Genomic DNA, 26,221 nt, shown 5'->3' with positions numbered 1-26,221 from the left:
ACAGACACCCAAGATTGGCTATGGCACTAAAACATGTCGGGGAGGAGTTTTTTGGGGGGGAGGTGGACAAGTTCTAAAAAGATTCCTTAAGGAAACGAAAATAAGAAAGAGGTTGGAAAATATTAGCCTAGACTCAATGAATAGTCCCATAAATACCTTCATTTGGGGGGATGGGGATTAGGTCTGGTGGTGCTTGGGGCGACTCCCAGCCCTGCTCTCAGGGATCACTCCGGGTGGCCCTCAAGGAACCATATGTGGTGGTGGAGACTGAACCTGGGTCTGCAGCATGCCAGGAAAGCGCCTTCCCTTCTGTACTACTGCGCTGATCCTGAGGGGTGCTTTCTATGGCAGAGGAGCTCTGGGGGTGGGGGGCTCCCTCCTCCTGGGAGTGGGGGAGGGGATGAATTCTCTGTCCCAACCTGTAGGGGTCCTGTCGCCATGATGAGAACCAGTTCAAGGCTGAAGTTGGCACTTGATATGACCAAGCAGAGATAGGCAAACAACTGTGCTGTGAGAGACTTCCACTGTGGGCTCAGCCAACCCTGAACTCTGCATTTCTGATCCAGTTCTGTCCCTTTCCCCTCAGTCCAAGGCACCCTCAACTGAGACTGAAGCCTCAAATGCCCTTTCTGGTGACCGCAATGCATGGGACTCGGGATAAAAAGAAGTGAAAGCATCTAATACAGTTACTAACCAAATGTAGGTTAACAAAAGTGTTCGGGAAAAAATAACCCCAAAAAACCAATAATAATCCTAATTACTTTCCCACCCCCCACCCCCCAAGTCCTGCGTTCCACCATGCCAAGCACTTGACAAGTCATTTTATACAAAAAGATGAGGGCTGGGAAGTGAAGGAGCTTGCCCACGCCATGCTACTGCTTGGCAGAGCAGCTGCAGGAACCCTCCAGAGCACTTCAAGTGCCAGTGACAGCCCAGGGGTGGAGTGGCCCGGCCCTCTGGCTTCTCTGCAGCTCGGTGACCAGCTGCTCGTTCATTCCAGAAATAGCCAGAGCTGCCCCTGCAAAGTGCTCGCTGTGAACGAACTGAGAGGAGGAAGGAATCACGGGCTGGGGGTGAGCACGGTCAGACCTCAGCAGCGGGGGTGGGGGGCATGAAAGGACCCCAGCAGAAGGGGAACAACGCCTGGGTGACAGGGGGCACAGAAGGGCCCAGGTTTTCTAAAACCTAGGGAGGGTCAGGCAGACAGCTGGGCTGCGTCTCTCTCTCTCTCTCTCTCTCTCTCTCTCTCTCTCTCTCTCTCTCTCTCTTTCGCTTTTGGGGTCACACCCAGTGATGCACAGGGGTTCCTCCTGGTTCTGCACTCAGGAATTACTCCTGGCAGTGCTCGGGGGACCATATGGGATGCTGGGGATGGAACCCTGGTCGGCCATGTGCAAGGCAAACGCTCTCCCTGCTGTGCTATTGCTCCAGCCCCTGGGCTGTGTCTCTTGATGAATAAGACGGGACTTTTGCTTCCCCATTTGGCATCCGTGTGGCCTGGGGCAAGTGATTCATTTCTCCATTTTATATTTTCAAACAGGGCTATTCATTTCTGCCCATTGCATTTATTGTCAAACTAAATGAATCAATACACATGGCGTCTGGCACAAGCGGGGCCATGTCTGCCCAGCTCCGGCGCCAACCCTGGGTTCAAGGGCACTTCTGAGGCGAGGTTCAGTTGCTGCTGGGGGCTCTGGTAGTCACTTTCCTTTTATTTTAAAACGTTGACCATAGAAAGAATAATGGGCTGCAGTGGAATATTAGCAGTGGTATGTATCAAGTCAAGAAGAGACGGGGGGCGGGGGCAGTGGCTGGAGTGATAGCACAGCGGGTGGGGCGTTTGCCTTGCACGCGGCCGACACAGGTTTGATTCCCAGCATCCCATATGGTCCCCCAAGCACGGCCATAAGTAATTCCTGAGCGCATGAACCAGGAGTGACCCCTGTGCATCGCTGGGTGTTGACCCAAAAAAAAAAAAAAAAAAAGAAGAGACGGAGGAGACGGGGCCAGCCTCAGCCTTCATCCTAAAAAGCAAGCCAAGCTCCAGACCAGTTGGCTCGAAGTTTCTAGAATTTTTTTTGGGGGGGTGGGGGAATCACTGTGAATCACAGAGTTACAAAGATATTTATGATTGAGTGTGAGGCGTCTATTGTTCCAACAGCCTTCCCTTCACCAGTGCCCACGACCCTCCACTGATGTCCCCAAAACTTGTGTTTACTCTCTGCCCACCCAGCTCCTCGCTCGCTGCCCCTAAGTCACTCAGATGCAGAAAACTCATTGCTGCTTCCTGGAGGCTGCAGCCCTGCGGTGCAGGCCGTCTCCACTTGCATCTCCCCGATTTCCAGAGGCCTGAATCAGATCACTAGGAGCACAGACTCACTGTCCCTCCCTTCCCTTCTCTCTGGGATACCCCAACCCTGGACGCCTTTTGTTTGGTTCCAGTTGTTGTGGGGGGCCACACTGTGGTTTTTCAGGGAGGGCCCCAGAGCCACATGTTGTGGTGGTACTAGATGGGGAGGTCAGTGCCAGTGGTGGAACTCGGGGCTTGGCACGTTCAAGGCAGGAGCTTCACCATGGGCGCCTGTGCCCTCGCGGGCCCCGCTTCCGTGCTATGCTTGTATGATCCTTCTTCCTCACCAGGCTCAGAGAGAGCTATTTCCCAACAAAGCCTCTGTCTACCTGACCTCCCTCTGCCACCCTGCATCCCGCACTCCGCGGCTGCCTGTACCGGGCACGGCATCTCTGAGGCATTGGGCACCAGGTTAGCACAGAATGAGGAGAAAGGCATTATGGGCCGGGGATAGGAACCTCAGTGTCCTGTTACAGCCCTCGCGCCTCTTCTTCCCAGAGAAACTGGCCCTTGAGACAAGCCTGTTATAAAGATATTCATCCTGACACACGTAATAGCTTAGCCGGAGAGATGGGAGAAGCAGTTAGTTGGCCAGAGAGTGTTCTGATGCTTCCTGGTTCTAAGCAGTAAATGTTACACGTATGGGACCATCGGGTCACCCCACAAGGCTGTCAGCCTCCTGACCCCTCACCTTTTTTTCTTCTTTTTTTTCCTCAGTCCTTCACAGCTTCCTCACTTCAACCCTGTTGTCCTGGGGCTGACCAGCTCTTAGGGTCCACTTCTAGCCAACTCTCTCCAGCCCTCGGAGGTGCCTGGACTCTACCTTGTTCTCCCCGTCTCATCCTTCAGAATTCAAAGCTTTCTTCCTCCTGTGTAGCTCAGTCCACCCCACTTTGTCCATCTGCTCTTCACTGACTATTTGGGCGGAAGTTATCCCTCAGACTTCTCAGACTTCTCATTCATACTCTGAGGTGATGATTGAATTTTATTTTATTTTATTTTTTTGAGTAGCAGCAATGCCTTCTTGGCTACACACATTTTGTCTTTCAAATAAAAAGATGAGTGTTCTGAGGGCCAGCTTAGTTTCTTATGTTCTTCAGCTCTTTCTTTCCCTAGAAATCTTACCTCGTACTTCATTGGTGCTAGACATTGTCATTCTACTTGATTTAGATTGTCTACTTGCTGGTGTCTGTGCATTAAGAAGCATATATATACCTATAGTTTCAATATGGCATTTTGGGGGTCCCCTCAAGTGGTACTTGTGGGGTCCCAGGAGCTGCTCCAAGTGATACTTGGTCAACCAGGTGGTGGTTTGGGACCATCACCCCCAGCAGTGGCATTTCTGGCACTTCCCAGGGAACCACATGGTGCCAGAGATGGGACTGGGTTCCTCACCAGCCTTGCACATGCCCTACCTAGCACCCGTACTAAGTCTCCAGCACCTCCATCTAACATTTTTTTCAAAAGTCATTGTCAGGTCATTTTGTAAGTGCCCTTTTCTGTTTTCCATGTTTATACGATATTTTCTTCCTAAAATATATAAACAAATCCATGGGCTGAAATTACTTCTATTTTAATGGGAGAAGCATGCTGAAAATAGACAATAGACCAAACATGATTGCAAACTCAATGCATCTTTTGCAAACCACAACACCCAAAAGGAGAGAGATAACAAAGGGCAATGCCCTGCCACATAGGCAGGGTGGGATGGGGGGGGTGGGGGGTGGGAGGGATACTGGGACCCGTGATGGTGGGAAATGGGCACTGGTGCAGGGATGGGTGTTTGATCATTGTACAATTGAAACCCAAGAACAAAATTTGTAAGTCTACAACTGTACTTCATGGTGTCTCACTAATAAAAATTAAAAAAAAAGAAATTACTTCTATTTTACATAAGTGAGCAACGATAAAACCCAGTGTCATTAGTCATACCCTTTCCCCCCACCCCAAATGAAACAGGAAAAAACACACCTGAATGAATACCTTCTTATAAAAACTACTTTGGGGCTTGGTTTTTGGTGAAGACGAAGAGATCACATTTATCCTTTAAAAAAAAAATTCCCAGCCCCCCCCTCCCCCGCCCTGCTCTCCAATGTTGTTAAATGTAAAGACCAAAGGTGGGAGAATGAAGGTGGGTGGGTAAGCTCAGGGTGGGGTGGGCGCCTGCCATTTGCCTGCCCTCTACCTTCCTACAACACACTGGCCAGGGCGGGTTTCAAACATATCCACAAGTCACGAGCACAGAGTTCACTGGGTGGATATGGACAAGCAGACATGCTCTGAGCTGCCATCAGCTTGCATGCAGAAACAACACACGATGGAGATGCATGACAATTAGTGGGGATGTGTGTGCAGATTATGGGTTGAGAACTGTATGGACCATCCACAGATGCTTGGAGAAGTGAGTGTTAGTGCCAGTATGAAGCCAGATGACAAGGTATTTTTTTTTCCTACCAGTTTTCTCAATTCCGACTTGAATTGGGTTGGCTGGCTCTGTTAGGCTTGGAAATGGTGCCACTAGACTCAGACTGCTGCTGGGGGCACAAAACAGTATAGGTCCTATAAAACAACAGCTTTTGGTCTTTTTCACTTGATAATTGGAATTTTTGGCTCTATCTTATTTTTTCATTTAAGCTCAAGTAACTGAAGGCTGGTCAGATGAACCTGTATTTATATTCAGTAAGACAACTGATGAAAAGTAACAAAATCCAAACTGAATTGTGTTTTGGTTTAGACATGCCAAATAATTAGTATGCCTAAGCTCATAAGTTGCATTTCTCAGATAGAACCTCCTGTCATTTTAAACATTTATGCTATTTCCCTGTAAAAGTTCCTTCCTTTTATTTTTTACCAAAAATAGATGAAATATAATTTAATTACCTTGAAGCTGGTAATGAAAGACTTTTTGTTTGCATTTTTAAGAGTCTGATTGACCCATTTAATGATAATTTCATCATTTACTTTTTCACCTTCTCCAAGATCTGATAACACATTCAATGTGTACCTGTAACAGAAAAGATGTATATCTGAGACTTGGGGGTGAAGGTGGGGGTGGAGGAAGTCTGTGTTCCCATTATTTATGTAAGTATTTAGACTAAATACTTAAATATTTCCTCCCACTATTTCTAATTTTAGTCTTATCTTTACACCTCGTTACATTCCAAAGTCACTTGGCTTAGTAATCAGGAACAAAAACTGCTGTGTGAAATTTTTCAAAATTAAAACAACTCCTTCCAAAGCAGCGTTTCAAAGGCATTAATTAATGACAGTCACCATCTTGCCCAAATCGGTCCAAGAAAGCACAGTTTGCAAAACAGAGATTCATAGTAAGCATCTAAAGTTTTGCTTAGTATATTTCTGTTCCTTCTCCCGACCCCCCGTGACTTGTGGGAAACCAACAAAATCCCACCCTCTCAGAGTTGCTAGAATCTTCTGAGCTCCCAGGGCTGTACTTCAGCGCCACGCTAACCCCACGAGCCCTCGCCCTCCTCACCTCCTCATCAGCTGCCACACCAGCGCCAGAGTCAGGGTCGCATTCCCTTCGTTCAGGTCCTGCCCCGCGATGCCAACCAGCGAGAATTTGGCCTTGTTCTTCCCGAGCTCCACCGCATAGTTGCAGTTTTCAATCTACAAACAGAAAGTCAGAGTTTGGGTAGAAGAAGATTTTTGTGTTTTTAAAAGTGTCTCTTGGGGCTGGAGAGATAGCACAGCGGGTAGGGCGTTTGCCTTGCACGCGGCCACCCCGGGTTCGATTCCCAGCATCCCATATGGTCCCCTGAGCACCGCCAGGATTAACTCCTGAGTGCAGAGCCAGGAGGAACCCCTATGCATCGCCAGGTGTGACCCCAAAAAAAGCAATACATAAATAAATAAATAAAAGTGTCTCTTAATGCATCTCATTCGGTCACCCGAAAAAATGATGACGATGGCCCCTCCCCCTTTCCAGGTGGTTCCATGGCCCTTGGGAGATGAAGGGAACCACTCTGCCTGCTGGCCTGGCTGCAGACAGCCGAGCAGGAGGGTCCCCTCAGCGGGACAGTGTCCGGTCTCTTCTGACGAGGAAAGTCCTGCTGACTGTCCAAGGCGACATGTGACTTGCGGAAACTGGTAACGGAAAACCTATTTCCTTCATCCCATCATGAGATAATGGTGCTACGAAATCATTTTACCAAGGATTTAACTTCCGTCCCAGGTATTTTTTTTCTCTAGCTCTTAAAAATCCCTTGAAGTTCTGCTTTTGACCCACTTCACTCTATGTGGACCATGCTCACGGCCCAGTTTGGTAGCGCGTATAGGCCATGTTCTTACCATTCTGTGTATTTAGTTCGCCAGTGAGAGAATAAACTCTTTTGGAAGAAGCCAAACCATGAAAAAAATATATATCATACTCTTGCCCCCAACCCGCACCTCAGCCTGGTGCCCTGGTGTTCCCAAGAATCCACAGAAATCTCTTGCTTGCTAACTAATGCCTTCTTCCCAGCCACCTCAGTCCCTTCCACTCCTTTCTCTGGTAGAAGTTTATACTGATCCTGGTCTCTGCAGAGATTTATTATCTCCAATCACCCAGTACTATCTTCCTTCCTTCCTTCCTTCCTTCCTTCCTTCCTTCCTTCCTTCCTTCCTTCCTTCCTCCCTCCCTCCCTCCCTTCTTCCTTCCTCTCTCTCCCTCCCTCCCTCCTTTCCCTTCCCTCTTTCCTTCCTTCCTCCCTGCCTTTTTGTTTTGGGAGCCACACTGGGCAGTGCTCAGAGCTTACTTCTGGCTCAAACTCAGGGATCACTCCTGGTGGGGCTCGGGGGACCCTACGTGGTGTTTGGAATCCTATATTATCTCTTCAGCCCTTAAATTTTTTTAACCTAAGGACTGGTGTGTATGTGTATTCTTAGACAACGGAATCTTTTTATTCCAGTGAAATTGTAAGTTCTCATTATCTTATAATATCACCAGTAGTGAAAAAGCTTACTAAATGTTTTAGGGGATAGTTAAGAAAAAGCTCTTATGGAACAAGCATCAGTTAAGAAAAAATAAGATAATTTCCCTCTTGTTTTTTCCCCCCACTTAGATAAGACCTCACTAGTACAAAACAATTCAGCTTGAGGGGCACAGATACATTTTCCCTCCAAGAATAAGAAATTATTTCCAAGAAAGGTGAGAAATAAACCACACTGTAACAAGATTTGTCCACTGAGATTATTCTTTAAAAAAAGAGAATCCACATTCTCAAACATTGGTTTGTTATAAATAACAAAGAAGAAAAAAAAGAGATTCTTCAAACCTGCCTGGTTCTTTTAGGTTAAAGAAAATCGTTGACATATATTCCTTTTTTTTTCCTTGATTTTTTTGTTTTGTTTTGTTTTGAGGCCATATCTGGCAGTGCCCAGGGCTGACTCCTGGTTCTGCTTCCAGGGATCACGCCTAGTGGATCAGGGGACACGAAAGGGCCCCAGTTTTCTAGAACCTAGAGAGGATTTTAAGATCTAGTTGTTTTTTTCTGATATAAGATAGTTTTGTAAGGTTGTAAATTATAAATATCCATTTGACAGGTCTGGAAGAACAGGAATCCTTACAGCTTTCGGTTCTGAGAACAACCCTGGCAGGATGCATGCGGGGCTAACCCTGGTGGTGCAGGGATGGGGTCCAGCCTCAGCACGCAGAGGATGCTCTGGCCTTCAGCGCTATCCCCTACAGGTCCTTTGTGAAGGTCAGCACTTGCGTGTATTTTTAAGAAACAACATTAAACTCATGGGCTAGGGAGAGAGCCTAGGGGTCATGCCCTGCCTGAGAGAGGAGCCAGTCTGACCCCGGACACCTCCCGGGCTGCTGAGTACTGTCATGCATTATCTCTGTAGCCTTCAAGAGTCTCCATGCTGCTAAGTTGCAGCAATTTGAGTCTTTTGGTTTTTACTTGTTTACTTGTGGGTGGGGGGAGGAGGGGGTGGGATGGACCATGCCTACAAGTGACCATGGGCTACTTCTGCTCTGTGCTCAGGGGTCACTCCTTGTGAGGTGCCAGGGACGGGACCTGGCGAAGCATGCACTCAGCTCTCGACCTCGAGTTGGCTCTCTGGCACAGGCCATGTGTGTGTGTGTGTGTGTGTGTGTATAAATGTGTATAAACATATGGGGGTCAGAGCAATAGTACAGTGGGAAAGGCATTTGCTTTGTATGTGACTGACCCGGGTTTGATTCCCAGCATCCATATAGTCCCCTGAGCACAGCCGGGAGTAATTCTTGAGTGCAGAGCCAGTAGGAACCCCTGAGCATCACTGGGTGTGACCCAAAAAGAAAAAAAAAAGGAGATAGATATTTGTTGTTTGGGATCACAGCCAGAAGTGCCCGGGGCTATTCCTAACTTTGTGCTCAGGAGCGATCCTGGCAGTGCTCAGGGGACCCTCTGTGGTACCAGGAACTGAACTGGGTTGTCTGCAGGCAAGGCAAGAACCTTAACCCCATCTTATCTCTCCAGCCCCCCACCATTAATTCATACTGAGCTTAAAATACTTACATCGTTTTAAATCAAAGAATACAGTTAAATTAAAAAAAAAAGTTCACAAGTTCTACATACTCCAGAAAACAAATAATTATTTTTGGTGTGTGTGTGTTGTGGGGGGGCGGTGTCACATACAGGTGCTCAGGGCTTACCCCCCTGATGCTATGCTCAGGGATCACTCCTGGCAGGCTCGGGGTACCATATGAGATGCCAGGGATCAAACCCGGGTCAGTCACATATAAGACAAATGCCTAACCCTCTGCGTTATATCACTCTAGCCTCCAAAGCAGATGATTTTGAGGGGGAAAAAAAAGTATTAAAAAAAAAAACAAACCAAGATGGAATATCAAAACAGCGATTCAACAGAACCAGCACAAAAGGGAAAGATACGGTCATCAAGCCCCTGCCCCATGTAGAAGGTCTCGGGGTCTCCGTTACAGAGAGTTTCAACCCGTCTCTTTACTCTGACAGTCAAAGGCCTTCATTCCCTTTTGTAATCTCCCGCCTCCTCCCCAGTCTCCTCATGACCCCATTCTTCCATTCCCCACAGTCTAAGTCAACGCCCAGCTCCTGCTTGCGAGCTGTAGGACTGAGCTTTTCCTCCTCAGGAATCCAGTGTTCCGTCCTGTATGCTGTGCTGTATTGTAGCGCTCAGCACACAAGCTGGGTCGCCTGCATTTCTTTATGGCTTCCTGGGGGCCCATTTCATGCCTTGTACTATTTTTAACACCCTGAATGACACTACACAGGCAGGAGGATAATAAATACCTGTTGAAAAGTATTAACAAATAGCCAGTAAAGATTGGGCAAAATCTTCTGGTTATGAAATTAAAAATGCATTTATGATGCAGCTCATAGAACGCTGTGACAAGTTGCTGAAAACCAAAAACAGCGGCTACAACAACAACAACAAAACCAAACGGTCTCATAAATCACACTGTGCTCATTTTCCCAAGTCTTTCCTGGAGCACATTATTGAAACGGCCACTGTGGTGCTTAACCCTTTGCACACGGACTCCTAGCTGTGGGGACAGATTGACACAGCCAAGTCCCAACCTTATGTTTTAGATCAGAATGATCAGAATGAAATTCGGCACTAAGATACAGTTCAGTGGTTAGGGCACATGGCGTTATGCACCCACAGGGTCATCCGAGCAGCTGACCGGAGCCCTGCTTCCACCAGGGAGGCCCAGGCAATCCTGGCAGCAAAGCTCCTTCCTAATGCCACACCCTTGGAGCCATATCAAATCCCCAGCCTGGCTGGCTGGGAACCGCCGGGAGGGGCCCCTGGGAAGTGCCCCCACCCCAGGACCCGGCTGCATTCACCTTCTTCATGTTCCCTCCAAGCGCAGGGTACGGAGGCTTGTTGACGTGGCTCCAGTTGACGGGAACACGGATCATCTCATAGAGCTGGAAGATCACCAGCGCATCAGAGAGGTCGCTGGGAAGGAAGGAGAGAGCGTGAGGGGGACGCGCGGCCCAGGCACAGCCCTTCACACGCAGGGCAGGAGTGCAGAATGTCTTGGTTTCTTTCTTTTCTTTTTTTTCTTTTTTGGATCACACCTGGCGATGCTCAGGGGTTACTCCTGGCTCAGGCACTCAGGAATTACTCCTGGTGGAGCTCGGGGACAATATGGGATGCTGGGAATTGAACCCAGGTCAGGTGTGTACAAGGCAAAGGCCCTACCTGTTGTACTATCACTCCAGCCCCTTGATTTCTTTCTTTTCTTTTCTTTTTTTTTCAGTTTTGGGGCCACATCTGGCTGTGCTCCGGGCTTACTCCAGGCTCTGAGTTCAGAGCTCACTCCTAGCGGGGCTCAGGGCATGAAATGCAGAGCCAGGGAGAAAACCCAGGTCAGCGACGTACCTCCCCACGCTGTAACCTCTCTGCGGCCCCAACAGGACATACAGTTTGACCCAGAGCTTCCAATCTAGGGATCTGCCTGGAATTTCATACATGTTTAAGAAGAAACGTACATGGGCCTTTACTGCCACGGTACTTAGAAATTCAGGGTCCGCCTCAACATCTTGCTGGTGCAAGACTGTGAGCCAGACCATTTGTGTTTGTCCGTTGCCCCCTTCCTTTCACTGTTGCCCCGGCTGCAGTGTGGCGCAGTGCCAAGACTGAGACTGAAATCTTGACCTAGGTCATGGATCACTGAGCTCCTGCCGGGGCTGTCAGGCTGCCGGCTCCCGTGGGCTCTGAGACTGTTAGGTACGTGTGTGCTGACATGAAAAGCTTTGCAAGAGGCATTCAGTTTTTAAAATTAAAATTAAAAGCAGGGGCCTGAGCACTGTCTACAGACAACTACTTATCAAATATATCATTGCAATTGAGAACATTTAGATACCTGTGTGTTAATGATCTCCAGCGTACATTTCCCGCTCCCAAGGTCCCAGTGTCCCTCCAGCCACCACTCTCCCCGCCTTGTTTTAGAGTTTTCAAATATTTTTGTTTTGCTTTGCTTTGGGGCCACTCCTGGAGGCCCTAGGGGCTTAGTCCTGGCAGGGGTTGGGGACCATATGAGATGCTGGGGATTGAACCTGGGTCAGCCATATGCAAGGCCCACCAGTTCCTGGTTTTAGACTGTAAAGATTTTGAATATACACCAAGGAGCAGAAGTTACAGCCTTCAAAATTGCGAATTAACTTGGTCTATTGTAGCATTACTCTTCAGTTCATATTTAAACAATAACTTAGTTAATGTTCACTAAGGAGTTGCCTTGGTGTAAGAATCACTAATAGGTTTTATTATATAATTTTCCTTAAAATATATCATTATATGAAGGGAGTTGTTTGCATTTTTTTAAAAAAAAAGATGGGTTGATGGAGTCCATGATAACTGAAAGAAGTCCCCCCCCCCAACACACCCCAGAATGACACAGTGTTGGTGCTGCTGACCCACGCAGGAAACATTCAGCAAAACAATTTCTTATTCCTACCAATGTTAATAATGTGCTAGCATTTTAAACAGGAAAGAACACGTTTAAACAAATCTCAGAGAATAAAGATTACTTCCACAAATCAGAAAAAAATACAGCCAGCAAATTATTGCAGTTTGAACAAAACTGAATAGACTCCAAAGAATATAGAAAAATGCTTATGAGAATTTTAAAATTTTATTTTTTGGGGGCTGGAGGAATAGCATAGCAGATAGGGCATTTATCTTGCATGCAACTGACCCGGGTTTGATTCCCAGCATCCCATACGGTCCGCCAAGCACCTCCAGGAGTAATTCCTGAATACAGAGCCAGGAATAACCCCTGTGCATCACCAGGTGTGACCCAAAAAGCAATATATATATATATATATATATATATTCAAATGTATATATATTTTAAATTACAAGGTAAAGGTAAAAGGTAAAGGCCCTCCCGTTGATTGTTGATTTGCTCGAGCGGGCCCAGTAACGTCTCCATTGGAGACTTTGTTGTTACTGTGTCTGGCATATCGAATACTCTCGGTAGCTTGCCGGGCTCTCCGAGAGGGGCGGAGGAATCGAACTCGGGTCGGCCATGTTGGCTGCTTGTAAGGCGAACGTCCTACCCGCTGTACAATAAATATAGAAATTGTTCTAAGCTGAAATGAGTGACTGCTTTACTGATTGATAATGATGAGAATAAAATGGATTATCATTACCAAATTGCTGAATTTTCCTTAATTTTTGGTTTGTTTCTTTGGGTCATACTTGCAGTGCTCAGGGCTCATTCCCGCCTCTGCCGCCTCTGCCCAGGGATCACTCCTGGCAGGGTTCAGGGGGAACATACGGAGCGCCTGGCTTGAGCTGAATGCAAGGTAAGTGCCCTCCGTGCTGTACAATCTCTCCAGCTAAACTGTCGATTCCTCAAAAGCTCTCGCTATCGTATTTTTACCTTTTAAGTAACATTCCACTTTTCTTTTCAAATCCATTATACTGCCACTCCCCTGAATTCTAAAACTCTGAATAGAGGCCAAAATTCTTGTGATTTTTGAGAGTGCTTTTTCATAGAAGAATAGTGCACGGCTGAAGCATCACAAAACAATGTACCTGTATAAATGATTAATGTAGGGGTTGACTCCCAAGGAATTCATCCAGTTCCGGAATGTTCTCTCTTCCTTGCTCTCTCCTAGAGGGGACATAAGCTCACATTGATGATTCAGGGAATCAAGAAGCACATTTCAACCATCCGGCAGGTACCAACTAGCCAATATATGCTCTGCGCTGGTTCCTGGCAGCCTACCATTGTTTTGGAGGGAGGATGAAACCTCTTAACTGCTAAAATCCGTATTCCTCTTTTCTTAAAACCTCCATTCACTCTAAGTTTCTCCATCGAGAGCCCTGACTCAATGTCTGTGAGGGAACGAGCCAGGGGCTTCTCTCTGCCCAGAAAAACAACAGAAAAATTTCTAAGATCTCATCGGTAGATGTCATATGCAGAAGGTTCTGACTAAAAATGAATCAGACAAAATCTTTTAGTGGTGATGGTCACATATACTGCATTAAACAGAAGCAATAAAGCCGTACGTTTCCCAAGAACAGTGTTTCCAAAATTGCACTGAGTATGCTTTTACAGGGAAAACGCTTTTGGGCATTCACCTATAGTGATGGACACTGATGGACAGGAGAGGGGCCAATGGGCAATATCACCAGGTCATGAGGGACATGCCTATTTACAAGCTTCCTACTGGAAATGTCATTGTAGTCAACTCCTGAGCCTCAAAGATCCCCTCAAGGAGAACTTTCCCTCAGGCACCCCGTTTTGGCCAGTGCTAGTCTGACCTTCCCAAACACTCCCTTTGTGGCAGCGCTCACACCATCCACGAGGAAAGAGGGGACTCTGGTGTGGCCAGAGCAGAGTGACCCCTGGGCACTCCCTGCCAGCCCACCTCCTGCGCACACTCTGGGTGCAAACCATCCTGGTGGTTATAATACCCTGCACGTCATCACCAGAATGACAGAAACTGTCCCACAGCAGGTGATGGAGGACACCGGCTCGGGGGGTTGAGGGGAGTGGGCATGTACATCTCTGCCCATCTTAGCTGGGGAAGCCATTCCTGGACACCATGGCTGCAGTGGCAGCCTCAGTGGCAGCCCACCAGAAAGAGAAACCCGCCTGGACAGTGCCACAGGAGTCTGGGGGTCCTTGTTCTTGTTCGGGGTGCAACATGACCACTGGATTTTTAGGTGGCTTTCTAAGCCCCCAGAGCTGACTTTCACTTGCCCTACTTAATTCTATAGTCACAGAACTTCTTGAATTCTGTTTCCTCTGGTCTGATATGTATGTGTACCTCTCTATCCATCTGTCTGTCTCCCTCTCCATGTGAAACCTCCTTTTAAAAAACCCTAGTTAAATCCAATATTCCTAGCAGCCAAACTTAAGCCTTATTTGTAGTTTATTAAAGAGGAGCAAAGGAAATAACTTGAACTTTTTCCAGAGTGACCTGCACGTGACTTGTTTAGTTTTGGGTTATTTTTCCATAAAGATGATTTTTAGTATATTTTTAGTATATTTTTCCATAAAGATGATTTTTTAGTCGATAATATCTATCTAGGAAAGTCCAAATTATTGTTTTCAGTTATATGCACTGATAGAGTATAATTAACAAGTTGAATTTTTAATTAAAATCTTATCAGAATTCTGCTAAACCTGCTGGCACAGAGGATATGTTAAAAGACACTAAGTTTGTATTTGGAGCTTTGAAACCATTCCACACCAGAGGTTTGTATTGCTTCTCATTGTTCTCAATGAATTATGTCATCATCATTTTAATTTTTTAACACCTGGAAAGTAAAATAGAGTTCAGAAGAAAGCATTTATTTATCTAACATCATCCTGAGTTGTCTTGATAAATAAATACTTAAAGCCAGAAGCACAATGCATTTGTGCAAGAGCCAGAAAAAAGCAGTAGAAAACATATGCGTCCCAGATTGGAAAGGGCAAGAGTCTGGACTGCAGATAAATGAAGCAGTCTGGCAAGTAAAATCTTAATTGTTAATTTACCAGACAGAAATAACTATAAAAACGTTTTCCTGATTTGCAATTGGTAAAGAGTTTCAGGGGGAAAAAGTGTAAGTTTTACGTAGGCTAAGAAAAGCAGAGAACAATGCCATGTTGAACACCACCAAATGTGCAAAAGTGAGATAGTAAGCACCTTTCCCTGGTCAGGCCATTTTTGAGTACGTACTGTATGCTAAGCTAATCCATGAAAGGTCATTTCAACATGCTCTGTGACACTTCAAAATAAGTGTATGAGTCCTGTTTTATCTACGAGAATGCCAAAGCTCCCATAAGTTCCGGAGATGGTAAATGGTACAAACATGATTTGAAGAGTCCTTCTAAATCTATGCCCAGTGCATTTTTGATCACTGCAAATAAATTCTAAAAAGGTCTATCTATACACAGCCAATGTAGTAGGCTCAATTTCATATAAAAGCTTTTAAATGAGGCTTTTAATGAGGCTTTTAATTTTATTTTTAATTACATGCAGATAACTTCCTTTGCTTAAGAGAACATACTCATGTATGATAAGCATGGGATGCTTATGGTCCAACTTCCAATATCCTGAAAGATCTAGAAAGATCACCAATGCACAGAGGGGAAAAAAATCTAATGACCAAGTCAAGTACATTTTTTTGGCAGCAGGGTCAGGACATACATATGTTCTAAGTAGAGATGATTGATAATTATTTCCCATAGACTCTTCTTGTAAAAACATAGTCGATACTAAGGGAAATATTTAGCAATCCTAGTCACACCGAAAAATTCCAAAAAGCATGCAGGACACTAGCAAAAAAATTCAAACGACAGAGAGGAGAGTGAGCAGTTGGGAAAAAAGGCACCCAGCAAGGATTAGTGAACTATAAAAAGCAAGTCGTTTTTAATATGCCACTCTAAACAGTGCCGTCCACTGTGAGACACAGAGAGAGCCTGAGACTGTCCAGGCTGATAAAAACACAGTCTTCCTTTGCAGTTTTTAAAAGATCTAATCCCTCACCCTAAATTTCACTGCAAAAAAAAAAATCTAACCCCCGCCCTGAATTCCATACCTATATCGATAATCCTCTCTTTATTTTCCTGGTCTTTCAGAAAGGGTAAGTTGAATCAATCATATTTTCCCTCAGAACAGATTTGTTCAGTTTACATCTTCCTTTTTTTTTCCTTTTTGGGTCACACCCAGTGATGCACAGGGGTTACTCCTGGCTTTTGCATTCAGGGATTACTCCTGTCAGCACCCAGGGGACCATATGGGATGCTGGGAATCGAACCCGGGTGGGCCACGTGCAAGGCAAACACCCTACCCTCTGTGCTATCTCTCCAGCCCCTGCATCTTCTTTTATGAACCAAAACGTGAAGTATAAAGTAACAAGGACATGGACCTCGGGTTGAAGCCATTGAGGAAGAAAGAAATCAGGTATCTGATTTATTTCTAATCCATTCTTACAGGTCGGGGGAAGAGGACAGGAAGTGAAGACTGCCCCTCAGATTCTCTCCCCACACAACTTTCTACCCAAGGGCATCCTCCTCCAGGCTGCGCTGACTCTCCCTGACTGACAACTGCCAGTTTTGACTTTTACCTCGAACACTTACTGTGGGGTTTGAAATGCACGTGAAGGAAAGTGTGAACAGGGAGAGAAAAACAATGAGGAGCTGGGAAGCAAAGGGACTGACACAGGGAGAATATTTTTGTCATGATGGGGATTCCTGTACTGTGAGCTCCAGGAACACTCAGTAATGTCACAGTTAAATAACTCAAAACGATCGGTGTTACAGAACGTAGATCCTTCCACATCACCTATCATAAAAAGGTACATTTGTTTATTCAGGGGGAGAGTGACAGAAGCATTATCTCAGCTCGGAAAATCCCAACTGCCAAAATTGATTTCAATGAGTTTACAACTTCCATAACCCATTATCATAGAAGGTAGATTCGATGGCGGGTTCACATAATCAAAGTCTTACTCTGCTAGTCTAACTCAGTTTGATTTTTTTGTTTTCTTGCTTGTTGGCATTCATTCTTTAGGCATATTAAGATAGAGAGAGAGAAGAAAAAAACACAGCATGAACAATGCAAAAACTATCAACCCAGATAGAAATAAATGGTTCTTATAAAAAAAAAAAGCATTCAGAGAGAAACTATATAGACAGCATAGAAAAGTACTAAATACAGTACCTACATTAGGAGGAGTCAGGTCTGCATTTCACAAAGCAAAACAGGAAAGTCTTATAAATCATGAGACAGATAACAATAGCCCCCCGCCCCCCAACAGACAAGTAATGAATACCATAATTCTGTTCATATACACGAATAGCATTTTTAAAAAAGAGAGCAACACTGGAGTTAAACTCATTTTCAAAGAATTTTTTAAAAAGCTTCAGAGAATTATTATTTTTCCAATAGATTAGTCATTGACTGTATTGGTGATGAAGTTATGTCATGTGGTCATTTAAGGGAATCTTTTAAATAAACGCCAGTTCGCTCTAAACTCTCATGAAGAAATATTCAGAATGATTTATCCCCAGCCTTTCTCTTTTCATCCAAACCCACGACTAGGTAGTTTAATTCACACTTTAAATGGATCAACACAGAGCCAACGGTACCCCCGTCACAGTGCCCCCTCTTGACAAAAACAGAACATAGCCACAGAAAGAGGCCCAGAACGACTCCAGGAACGGCAGACGGAACCCACCTTCCAGCAAATTCACATCGATGTCATTGTTAGTGGGCTTGTGCAGGCTGGGGTAGGTGTTGAACAGGTTGGCCACAAAAGCCATGTTCAGTTTCGGGTTGCCGGAAACCACATCGGCAGGCGTGACAAATTGCCTGCAACCCAGCTTCTCGGCCTCCTGAAGCATGTAGCCAGCGCGCCTCAAGTCACTCGTCTCCTACACCAGGAAATAAAACAGAAGCAGTTCAGGTGAAACTTTCCGTTGGTGTGATTTTTTTTTACTATACCACACTTGTAAGCAATCACTACCCTGGACATGTGCAAATAATAGCTTGAAATAGAATCAGATGTACAGGAATTCCATATCAATGTCCCTATTTCTTTTTGAACAGGAAGAACAAGTCTCTTGAGTTTTCTTGTTGAGATCAAAGAAAAAGTTTGCTGTCAGTGCTGAAATTCTCACCAGAGGGCGAGAGAGAGAGAGAGAGAGAGAGAGAGAGAGAGAGAGAGAGAGAGAGAGAGAGAGAGAGAGAGAGAACAGGGGTTAAGATGCTTGCCTGGCACATGGATGACCCCAGGTTGATCCCTGACACTGCATATGGTCACCCCCACCCAAGCATCACCAAGAGTGATCCTTGAGCCAAGAGTAAGCCCTGAGTACCTACAGGTGTGACCTCCCAAACCAGAAAAATGATCAAATAAAACATTCCAGAACTGTAAAAGTGTTATCAAAGAGCTCCTACAGGTCAAAGTATGGGTAACCTGTTGAAGCCATGTATTAGAACACCTTCTAAAAGACTAACAGGCATAATGCTCTCACCCGTTCTACTTCAATGGCATTTTCAGTAGCCTCTTTCTCAATGGGCTGGAGCGATAGCACAGCGGGTAGGGCGTTTGCCTTGCACGCAGCCAACATGGCCGACCGGAGTTTGATTCCTCTGCCCCTCTCGGAGAGCCCGGCAAGCTACCGAGAGTATCTCGCCCGCACGGCAGAGCCTGGCAAGCTCCCCGTGACGTATTCAATATGCCAGACACAGTAACAACAAAGTCTCCAATGGAGACGTTACTGGGCCCGCTCGAGCAAATCGATGATCAACGGGAGGGCCTTTACTTTACTTTTACTTACTTTCTCAATGGAAAGTAATTTGAGGGAGGGAGATAAGTACAGGGATCAAGGTGCTTGCCTTGCATGTGGCTGACCCTGGTTTCATTCCTGGCACCCCCAGAAGAGACCCTAAGAATTGGCAGGGAGGGCACAGAAAACAGAGACTAGAAGTTGAGGTCACGGTCACGGTCCTCCCGTTGTTCATCGATTTGCTCGAGCGGGCCCAGTAACGTCTCCACCATGAGACTTGTTGTTACTGTGTTTGGCATATCAAATACATCACGGGTAGCTTGCCAGGCTCTGCCGTGCGGGCGAGATACTCGTGGTAGCTTGCCGGGCTCTCCAAGAGGGGCGGAGGAATCGAACTCGGGTTGGCCATGTTGGCCGCTTGTAGGGCGTTTGCTTGTAAGGCAAACGCCCTACCGCTGTGCTATCGCTCCAGCCCAGAAGTTGAGGTACATATTAAAAATCCAAAGGAACAGTACATTTCTCATTGCCAAAATCCTGGAAGCAAACCAAATGCCTATCAGGAGAGTAGCTGAAGAATGTCTGCCTTTTCTCCCCACTGTTGTGCAAGAGTGTGACAGCCATATAATACACTCAGAGCAATACTAGAAAATGAGTCACAACATGAGAAGCTTTAGAGGAAGCCTAAAAGGAAAATTAAAAATTAAATGTTGGCTCAATGGGTTGCAGTGGCTGCTTTGCCTATAGTAACCCAGAGTTTGCCTGCCAGTACCATGTGGTTCTCTGAGTACTGGAGTGTGCCCAGAATACTGACCCAGGGGAAGCCTCCAAGTGTGGCTGGGTATGGATCAAAAGCCAAACAAAATAAAATTGTGCAAGGAATCTATCTGGTTAAAAACTATAAGAAAAGAAAAGAGAACAAGAATAATGAAGGTGAGTTAGGGAAGTGTGTATGACTTGGATCAGCAAATTGTGTTACTTGGATCGAAATGTTAGGAACATAATTAAACACTCAGAAGTGAATAGACTTTGTAGACTGAACCACGTGCGCCCACCCGCCAAGGCCCGCATCTGCCAGCTCCGTGCAGGAAGAGCAAGAGGAGAGAGAACGCCAAGGGGCTGCCTTCTTGCTGGGTGCAGGGTTAAAGTCCCAAACCTACTGCAAAGAGAAATAAATAAGATACACCTTATTTGTCGCCCCTTTGCCCTGACATTATCTTTTGGACACAGCAGGTAGGGCCCAGGATGACAGTGCATCATGATCCAGAATTATGAATCGTCTGATTCTGCACCCAAGTGGCCAGAAAGTAAAAAAGGTACAAGAAATGAGAGAAAGCACCAAGTTCAGCTCTGGGAAATGGGAAACAAGTAGCTTCTGTGGACATAAAATTGCAGCCTCTCTCTGCCTCCCGTCAATCAAAGAAAGGATACAAATAATTTGAGAGTCACAAGAATACCAACAACTATTAACACAGATCAGATATTTTTACACTGCAGATTGCTGGTTCATTTTTTAGGAATTATGGTTAAATTTCAAAAGTTTCTCTCTTTTAGAGGTTTACCTATCTTCATAAGGATTAAAGTAGAAAGACTGAGCAATAGCACAGCAGGTAGGGTCTCTGCCTTGCACATGGCAGACCCAGGTTCAATCCCTGGCACCCCTTACGGTCCCCCCAGCACCACCAGGAGTGATTCCTGAGTGCAGATCTAGGAATAAGCCCTGAGCATCGCTGGGTGTGGCCCCCAAATTAACAAAAGTCTAACAACAACAACAAAATTATCTTTTGGACACATAGGATCTGTTTCAAATCTTGGAGAAGAGGGAAATAGTTCAAATAAAGGGTGTCGGGAGGATCCTCCCAGGATGGGAGAAGCATGCTGAAAGTAGACTATAGACTGAACATGATTGCCACTCAATGCCTCTTTTGCAAACCACAGCACCCAAAAGAAGAGAGAAAACAAAAGGGAATGCCCTGCCACAGGGGTGGGATGGGATGGGGGGGGTTGGGGGAGTGGGAGGGATATTGGGAGCACTGGAGGTGGAGAATGGGCACTGGTGGAGGGATGGGTACTCAATCATTATATAACTAAAACCCAAGCACAAAAAATTGTAAGTCTACAACTGTACCTCATGGTGTTTCACTAATAAAAATAATATAAAAATAAAAAGAAAGAAGGTTAGCTGGCAATGAGAGCCTGGGGAATGGGCATGCCATGGTTTAGTCTACAAAGTCTATTCACTTTTGAGCATTTAAATAAGTTCCTAATATTCTGATCCAAGAGATACACATTTTCTGCATAGTTCTACCAGAACACTAGGTTTCTTGGATGTTTTGCCATAATGATGTGAAACGAGTTAATTAGTAATGATGCCAACTGCCTTTACAATGAAATATTGTGGGTGTTGCACTTTAGGTATTTAACTAGATGTTCATACTCTGGCCAGATTTTAGTGTTCTAATAGCATCACTCTTATATTTACAACTCAGCTAAGAGATGATAGGAATATGCATCAACCTTTCTGGGCCACCAGATATTAGGAACTGCTATTTCTAATGTGTCTATTTCCTAATGTAAGTTGGTGAAACTAATAATGAATTACTTAGCAATCTGACCAACTGACGTAGCCTGTTGCTCCTTTGCCCCGGTACATGGTAACTGCATCCCATCTGAGGTCCAATAATACTGAGCCAGAGAAAAAGCAAATGTAGGGTCAGTTCAACATAGTCAAGGACAGAATTCTGCATTTTTCTGCTTTGGTCCAATAGACAGCCAAAGACCCGGTGTCCTGGCATCACAAGAGTTCTAATGAGGACTCCCTTCCAGAGACTCGGACATGGAGAGAATCATGCTCAGGGAAATGAGTCAGAAAGAGAGGGACAGACATAGAATGAGTGTACTCATTTATGGAATATAAAGTAACATCATAGGAAGCATAGTAGAGATAAGGTCCAGGAGGATCGTTCCACGGCTTGGAAGCTGACCTCACATTCTGGGGGACAAGGCAGCTGGGATAGAGAAGGGACCACTAAGTCAATGACGCTTGGAGGGCTCGCTCAGGATGGGAGATGCATGCTGAAAGTAGGCGATGGACCAAACATGATGGCCACTTAGTACCTGTATTGCAAACCATAAGACCCAAAAGGAGAGAGAAAGAGAGAGAGTTAGAGGGAATGTGCTTGTCACAGAGGCAGGGGTGGGGTGGGGAGGCAGGAGGGACACTGGGAACATTAGTGGTGGAGAACAGGCACTGGTGGAAGGGTAGGTATTCGAACACTGTATGACTGAAACGTAATCACGAAGTTTATAAGTCTGTAACTGTATCTTACGGTGATTCATTAAAATAAAAATTTTAAAAACGAAACTCAAGTGAAGTTCATGGCAGCAGAGAAGCAAGCAGAGCCAACAGGGGCCAAGCAGAGATGGCTCATTGTCCCCGAGGACAGGGGCTGGTGTGGGGCATGAGGAGTGTTCCAGAGACATCAGTGTAACTGTATGGGGTGCGAATGTTCTCCACGCCACTAAACTGTACCCTTAAGATGGGAAAGTTGAGGTTTGGTGTATTTTTACCAAAAACTGAGTTGAATTCAGTCTCGCACTCACATTAAATCCTGACATGTCTATGGCGATGGCAGGGCCGTTGTCCCGGTCCCCTTTAGGGGCGATCTGATTCAGCAGGTGAAAGTAGGCTCTAGAATCCTGCAAGGAAAGAAATGAAATGGCATCTCAGAAATGAGAAACCGTCGTTGACACATGGGGAACAGTGCAGAGAGAGGCCCTCCCGCTCTGTCCTTAACTCGGAGTGAATCAGCGACCTGGAGACAATGCAGTGGCAGGGCGGCTTGTGAGCATGTTCACTGCATCGCAGCCATGATTTGAGCTTACCCTGTTCCCCGCCTCCCCCCGCCCCCCCCCCTCCCCCCCCCCCCCAACAGCCTGTCGACGTGCCCAGGTGGCCTCAGTCACTGCAGGGTGACGATCATCAGTGGAGGCCCCTCCCGGCTTCTCAAAATGGTTAAGGGCCCTCCCCTCCAAGACACAGCACCCAGGACCGCCGGTGTAAAGGAGAGGCCATGCGCTATGACCTTCTGCAGTGATTTTGTCTTCCAGGCGGGAATTGGGATTTCTCCCTATATATGGGCATAAGGGGCCTCTGACAGGCAGAATCTATTTTCCTTCTCCTCCCACTTGGACTGGCTCGGGGACTTGTTTTGACCCACAGGAAATAAAAGTGATGTTTGGGGCCCTTGCAAGAGCCGCACAAGAAGCCCGGCTGGTGAAGTGGAGCAGCTGGGAGAAATCCAGGTAAATCGTGGGGAGAGGCTGGGAGCAAATCCAAGTGTCAGAGTGGGGCCTCAGCCCAAACAGCCCCCCTAAGGCAGTGACCCCCCTCGGGCCATCGGGAACAAAGACCCCTGAAGGGGTGACCCCAACCAAACACACTGGGAACAAGAACCCCTGAGGGAGTGACCCAACCAAACACACTGGAAACAAAGACCCCTAAGGGGGTGACCACAACCAAACACACTGGGAACAAAGACCCCTAAGGGGGTGACCACAACCAAACACACTGAGAACAAGGACCCCTGAGGGAGTGACCCAACCAAACACACTGGGAACAAGGACCCCTGAGGGAGTGACCCCAACCAAAGAGCAGAAGCATGACCATTTGTCCCAGACGCATCCCATCCTAGCCCTAAGTCAGGACACACACTGGGGGCCGTTATGCTAAGCTGACTCGGTCTCAGCTGACACATCTCCTGTTGGAAGTCCCCCCCCCCGCCCCGTATCATGAAGATAATTCTCAAGAAATGTCTGACTTGATGAGGGTCTGCAAAGACTCTCATGGGGCCCTGCCGGAGGGGTTACAAATATAAGAGGAGAAAAATTTTGAAATTAGAAGAAACCCCCAGCCCACCCGGAAAATAAACGTTTGAACAAACGGATCAAAGATAAAAGCAGAGCAAATCAGTGTCATTTGAAGAGATGGTGAGTGAGGCTGGTGTTTCCTAAAGTGGGGGTTACGGAACAATGCGGGGGACGAGCCTCAGTGTAACGGGGGCAGGGGGAATGAGGGAGGGCTCTTATAGTCTCAGTTAAAGACTGTACATTGCCAAGGCCCGCTGAGTGATTTTGTCGTGGGAGAGAACAGGACAGATCAAAACAGAAGCTGGGGTGCCTCTGTCCAGGCCATCAGGGAGAAACATGACCTGAGTGGAGAAGTAACTGATCCCCAGAGCAAGTGATCCCCAGAGTCAGTGTCAAGTGAGACTGGACATAAGAGAGAGAGACAGACGCCGGACAGAGCAGGCAGCTGCCAGGGGTCACCGGGTGTCACAGCCAGGGTCCAATACAGGCCTCTCCTGGGGGGGAAGGCGCTTAGGAGACCTGGCCCCCAGTGCCCGCCTCTCCTCAGACCATGTCGCTTCTGGCCAGTGGTTACTGGTGAGCTGGAGCAGGAGTGAGGAGCGGTCATGCCCACAGGACCTCCAGTCACCAGAAAGATGTCCTTCTCGGTCCGGACTGGCTGACTGTCACCCTCAGTGTGACTGAGTCTAGCTGTGGCCTGTGAAACAGTGGGAAAGAGGGGAAGGGGCACGGCTGGGTGGGGGAGGGGGCCTGCCCCACGTGTGAGGCCTGGGATTCCTGCCAGGCACCTCCCTGTCCCCAAAATAAGGAAAAATACTTTAATCTGCTAAGTCTAGTAGTACAAATGTCACTCAGTTGTGTTTCCTATTGCAAGCCAGTAACTGTGTGTGTGTGTGTGTGTGTATGTGTGTATGCAATATATGTGTGGGGATGAAACCCAGAGCCTCACACATGAAAGTGTGCACTCTACCACCAGCCTCCTGTTTCTTCATTTGTAAGAGTCCGTGATGGGGGCTGGAGCAATAGCACAGTGGGTAGGGCGTTTGCTTTGCACGCTACCAACCCAGCATCCCATATGGTCCCCTGAGCACTGCCAGGAACAATTCCTGAGTGCATGAACCAGGAGTAACCCCTGTGCATTGCTGGGTGTGACCCAAAAAGCAAAAAAAAAAGTCTGTAATGACAGCTGGGGAATCTACTTTGGATCAAGAAATGCAAATTTTCATTCTCTATACTATGTCCTCAGCTTCAAGTTTAAACTTGAACACTTCTCCGCCTCTACACCCTGAGTTCATTTTTCTTTTCTTTCTTTTTTTTTTTAACTTCTACTAGGACGTTTGCCTTGCACGCAGCTGACCCGGATTGGATTCTTCCACCCCTCTCATAGAGCCCGGCAAGCTACCGAGAGTATCCCACCCTCACGGCAGAGCCTGGCCAGCTCCCCGTGGCATATTCGAGATGCCAAACACAGTGACAAGAAGTCTCACAATGGAGACGCCACTGGTACCCGCTCGAGCAAACTGAGGAGCAATGGGAGGATCGTGCTACAGTGCAGTGCTACTCCCGTATTTCGGACGCTGAGTCCAGACCTTAATGTCCTGGCTGAAGTTGCTGATGTTCCTCCAGCCCGCATTGGTCAGGTGGTAGTTCACCCAGCGCAGCAGCAGCTCCTCCGGGGAGAGCTTCATCAGCAGCTCCAGTTCCTCCCCGTCCTTAAGCAGTGCGATCAGAGCTGGGCGGGAGGGAGCGACAAGTCAGTCTCTTCCCAAGGAAGCCGCGCCGTAGGGAAAAGCCAACATCCAGGCGGCTGGCGACTGTTACCTTCGTTCTTGGAGATCTCGATATCAGCGAAAAGGCCGACTTTGATGATCTGCCAGATGAGGCCCAAGACCAGGTGCGGTTTCCCCTCCTTGAGGTCCTGGGCGCCGATGTTGACCACGGTGCAGCCGATGGCCGAGGCAGAGTTCAGCGCAAGGTTCAGGTTCTCCTGCAGTGTCACCGGGAAATAAAGACACGAGGGTTGCTTTAGAAAGTCGGCTTTAGGCGTGGGGAAGATAACGCAAATGAGGGACTGCAGAAATGTGTGTTTCCCACTGAAATAACACCACTCAGAAAAAGCAGAAGCAAATCCCGACACTCCCAGTCACTGCTGCACGCTCAGGACTTTCAATCCACACCTACCTACTTACGCCCCTTCGCCCACCCCCACGCCTCTCAACTCTGCACCCCTGCCCATACAAGGACTGGCTACACCTCCCTGGGGATTCCAAGGGACTCTGACATTGAAGCCCCTTCTCACCTCTCCCGGCCACCCCGGCTTCCTCTCAGACCCTATTAAAATGTTCTTTATTTCCTTCTTCATTTCCATCTTTACTTCTTTACTTATTATTTACTTATATTTATTTATTTATAATTTATTTATTATTTACTTCTTTATTTCCATTATTCACTCTTGCCTTTTTGAGAAATCTCCAAACCCTGTTCCTCTTTGATGCCAGTGCCCTTAGGATGCCTCTGTACCTGAAAACTGGTCTCCAGGACTGCGCTTGCCAGCATGCAGGATGAGAGGAGTGGGGAGGGGCCCCCTATGGAGGGTGTGATCTTGGAATATTCTATACATGAAACCCTACCACTACTGGTAGCACAGTGGGTAGGGTGTTTGCCTTGCATGCAGCCAACATGGCTGACCCAAGTTCGATTCCTCCACCCCTCTCGAAGAGCCTGGCAAGCTACTGAGAGGATCTTGCCTGCACGGTAAAGCCTGGCAAGCTAACCGTGACGTATTCGATATGCCA

At 46.8% G+C, this 26,221-nt stretch overlaps 1 protein-coding gene across 2 annotated transcripts in view; it reads right to left on the bottom strand.

Moving 5' to 3' along the window:
* PLS1 (plastin 1) overlaps window positions 1-26,221 on the bottom strand; it is a 90,865-nt gene that overhangs the window by 1,972 nt on the left and 62,672 nt on the right. Inside the window, exons 7-15 of one of the 2 annotated variants that reach the window (XM_056113936.1) lie at window positions 25,248-25,413; window positions 25,016-25,158; window positions 22,161-22,256; window positions 17,507-17,702; window positions 16,990-17,010; window positions 12,866-12,944; window positions 10,165-10,279; window positions 5,844-5,977; window positions 5,231-5,354 (exon numbers count right to left, since the gene is read on the bottom strand). In XM_056113936.1, coding sequence (XP_055969911.1) covers window positions 5,231-5,354; window positions 5,844-5,977; window positions 10,165-10,279; window positions 12,866-12,944; window positions 16,990-17,010; window positions 17,507-17,702; window positions 22,161-22,256; window positions 25,016-25,158; window positions 25,248-25,413 — 1,074 coding nt within the window. The remainder of the gene's footprint in view (window positions 1-5,230; window positions 5,355-5,843; window positions 5,978-10,164; window positions 10,280-12,865; window positions 12,945-16,989; window positions 17,011-17,506; window positions 17,703-22,160; window positions 22,257-25,015; window positions 25,159-25,247; window positions 25,414-26,221) is intronic. The other variant, XM_056113937.1, reaches the window with a different exon arrangement.

Source organism: Sorex fumeus, unplaced genomic scaffold, assembly GCF_029834395.1.
Source record: "Sorex fumeus unplaced genomic scaffold, SorFum_2.1 ptg000024l, whole genome shotgun sequence".
NCBI classification, from domain to species: Eukaryota; Metazoa; Chordata; class Mammalia; order Eulipotyphla; family Soricidae; genus Sorex; species Sorex fumeus.
This window is presented reverse-complemented; position numbering and strand designations above follow the sequence as displayed.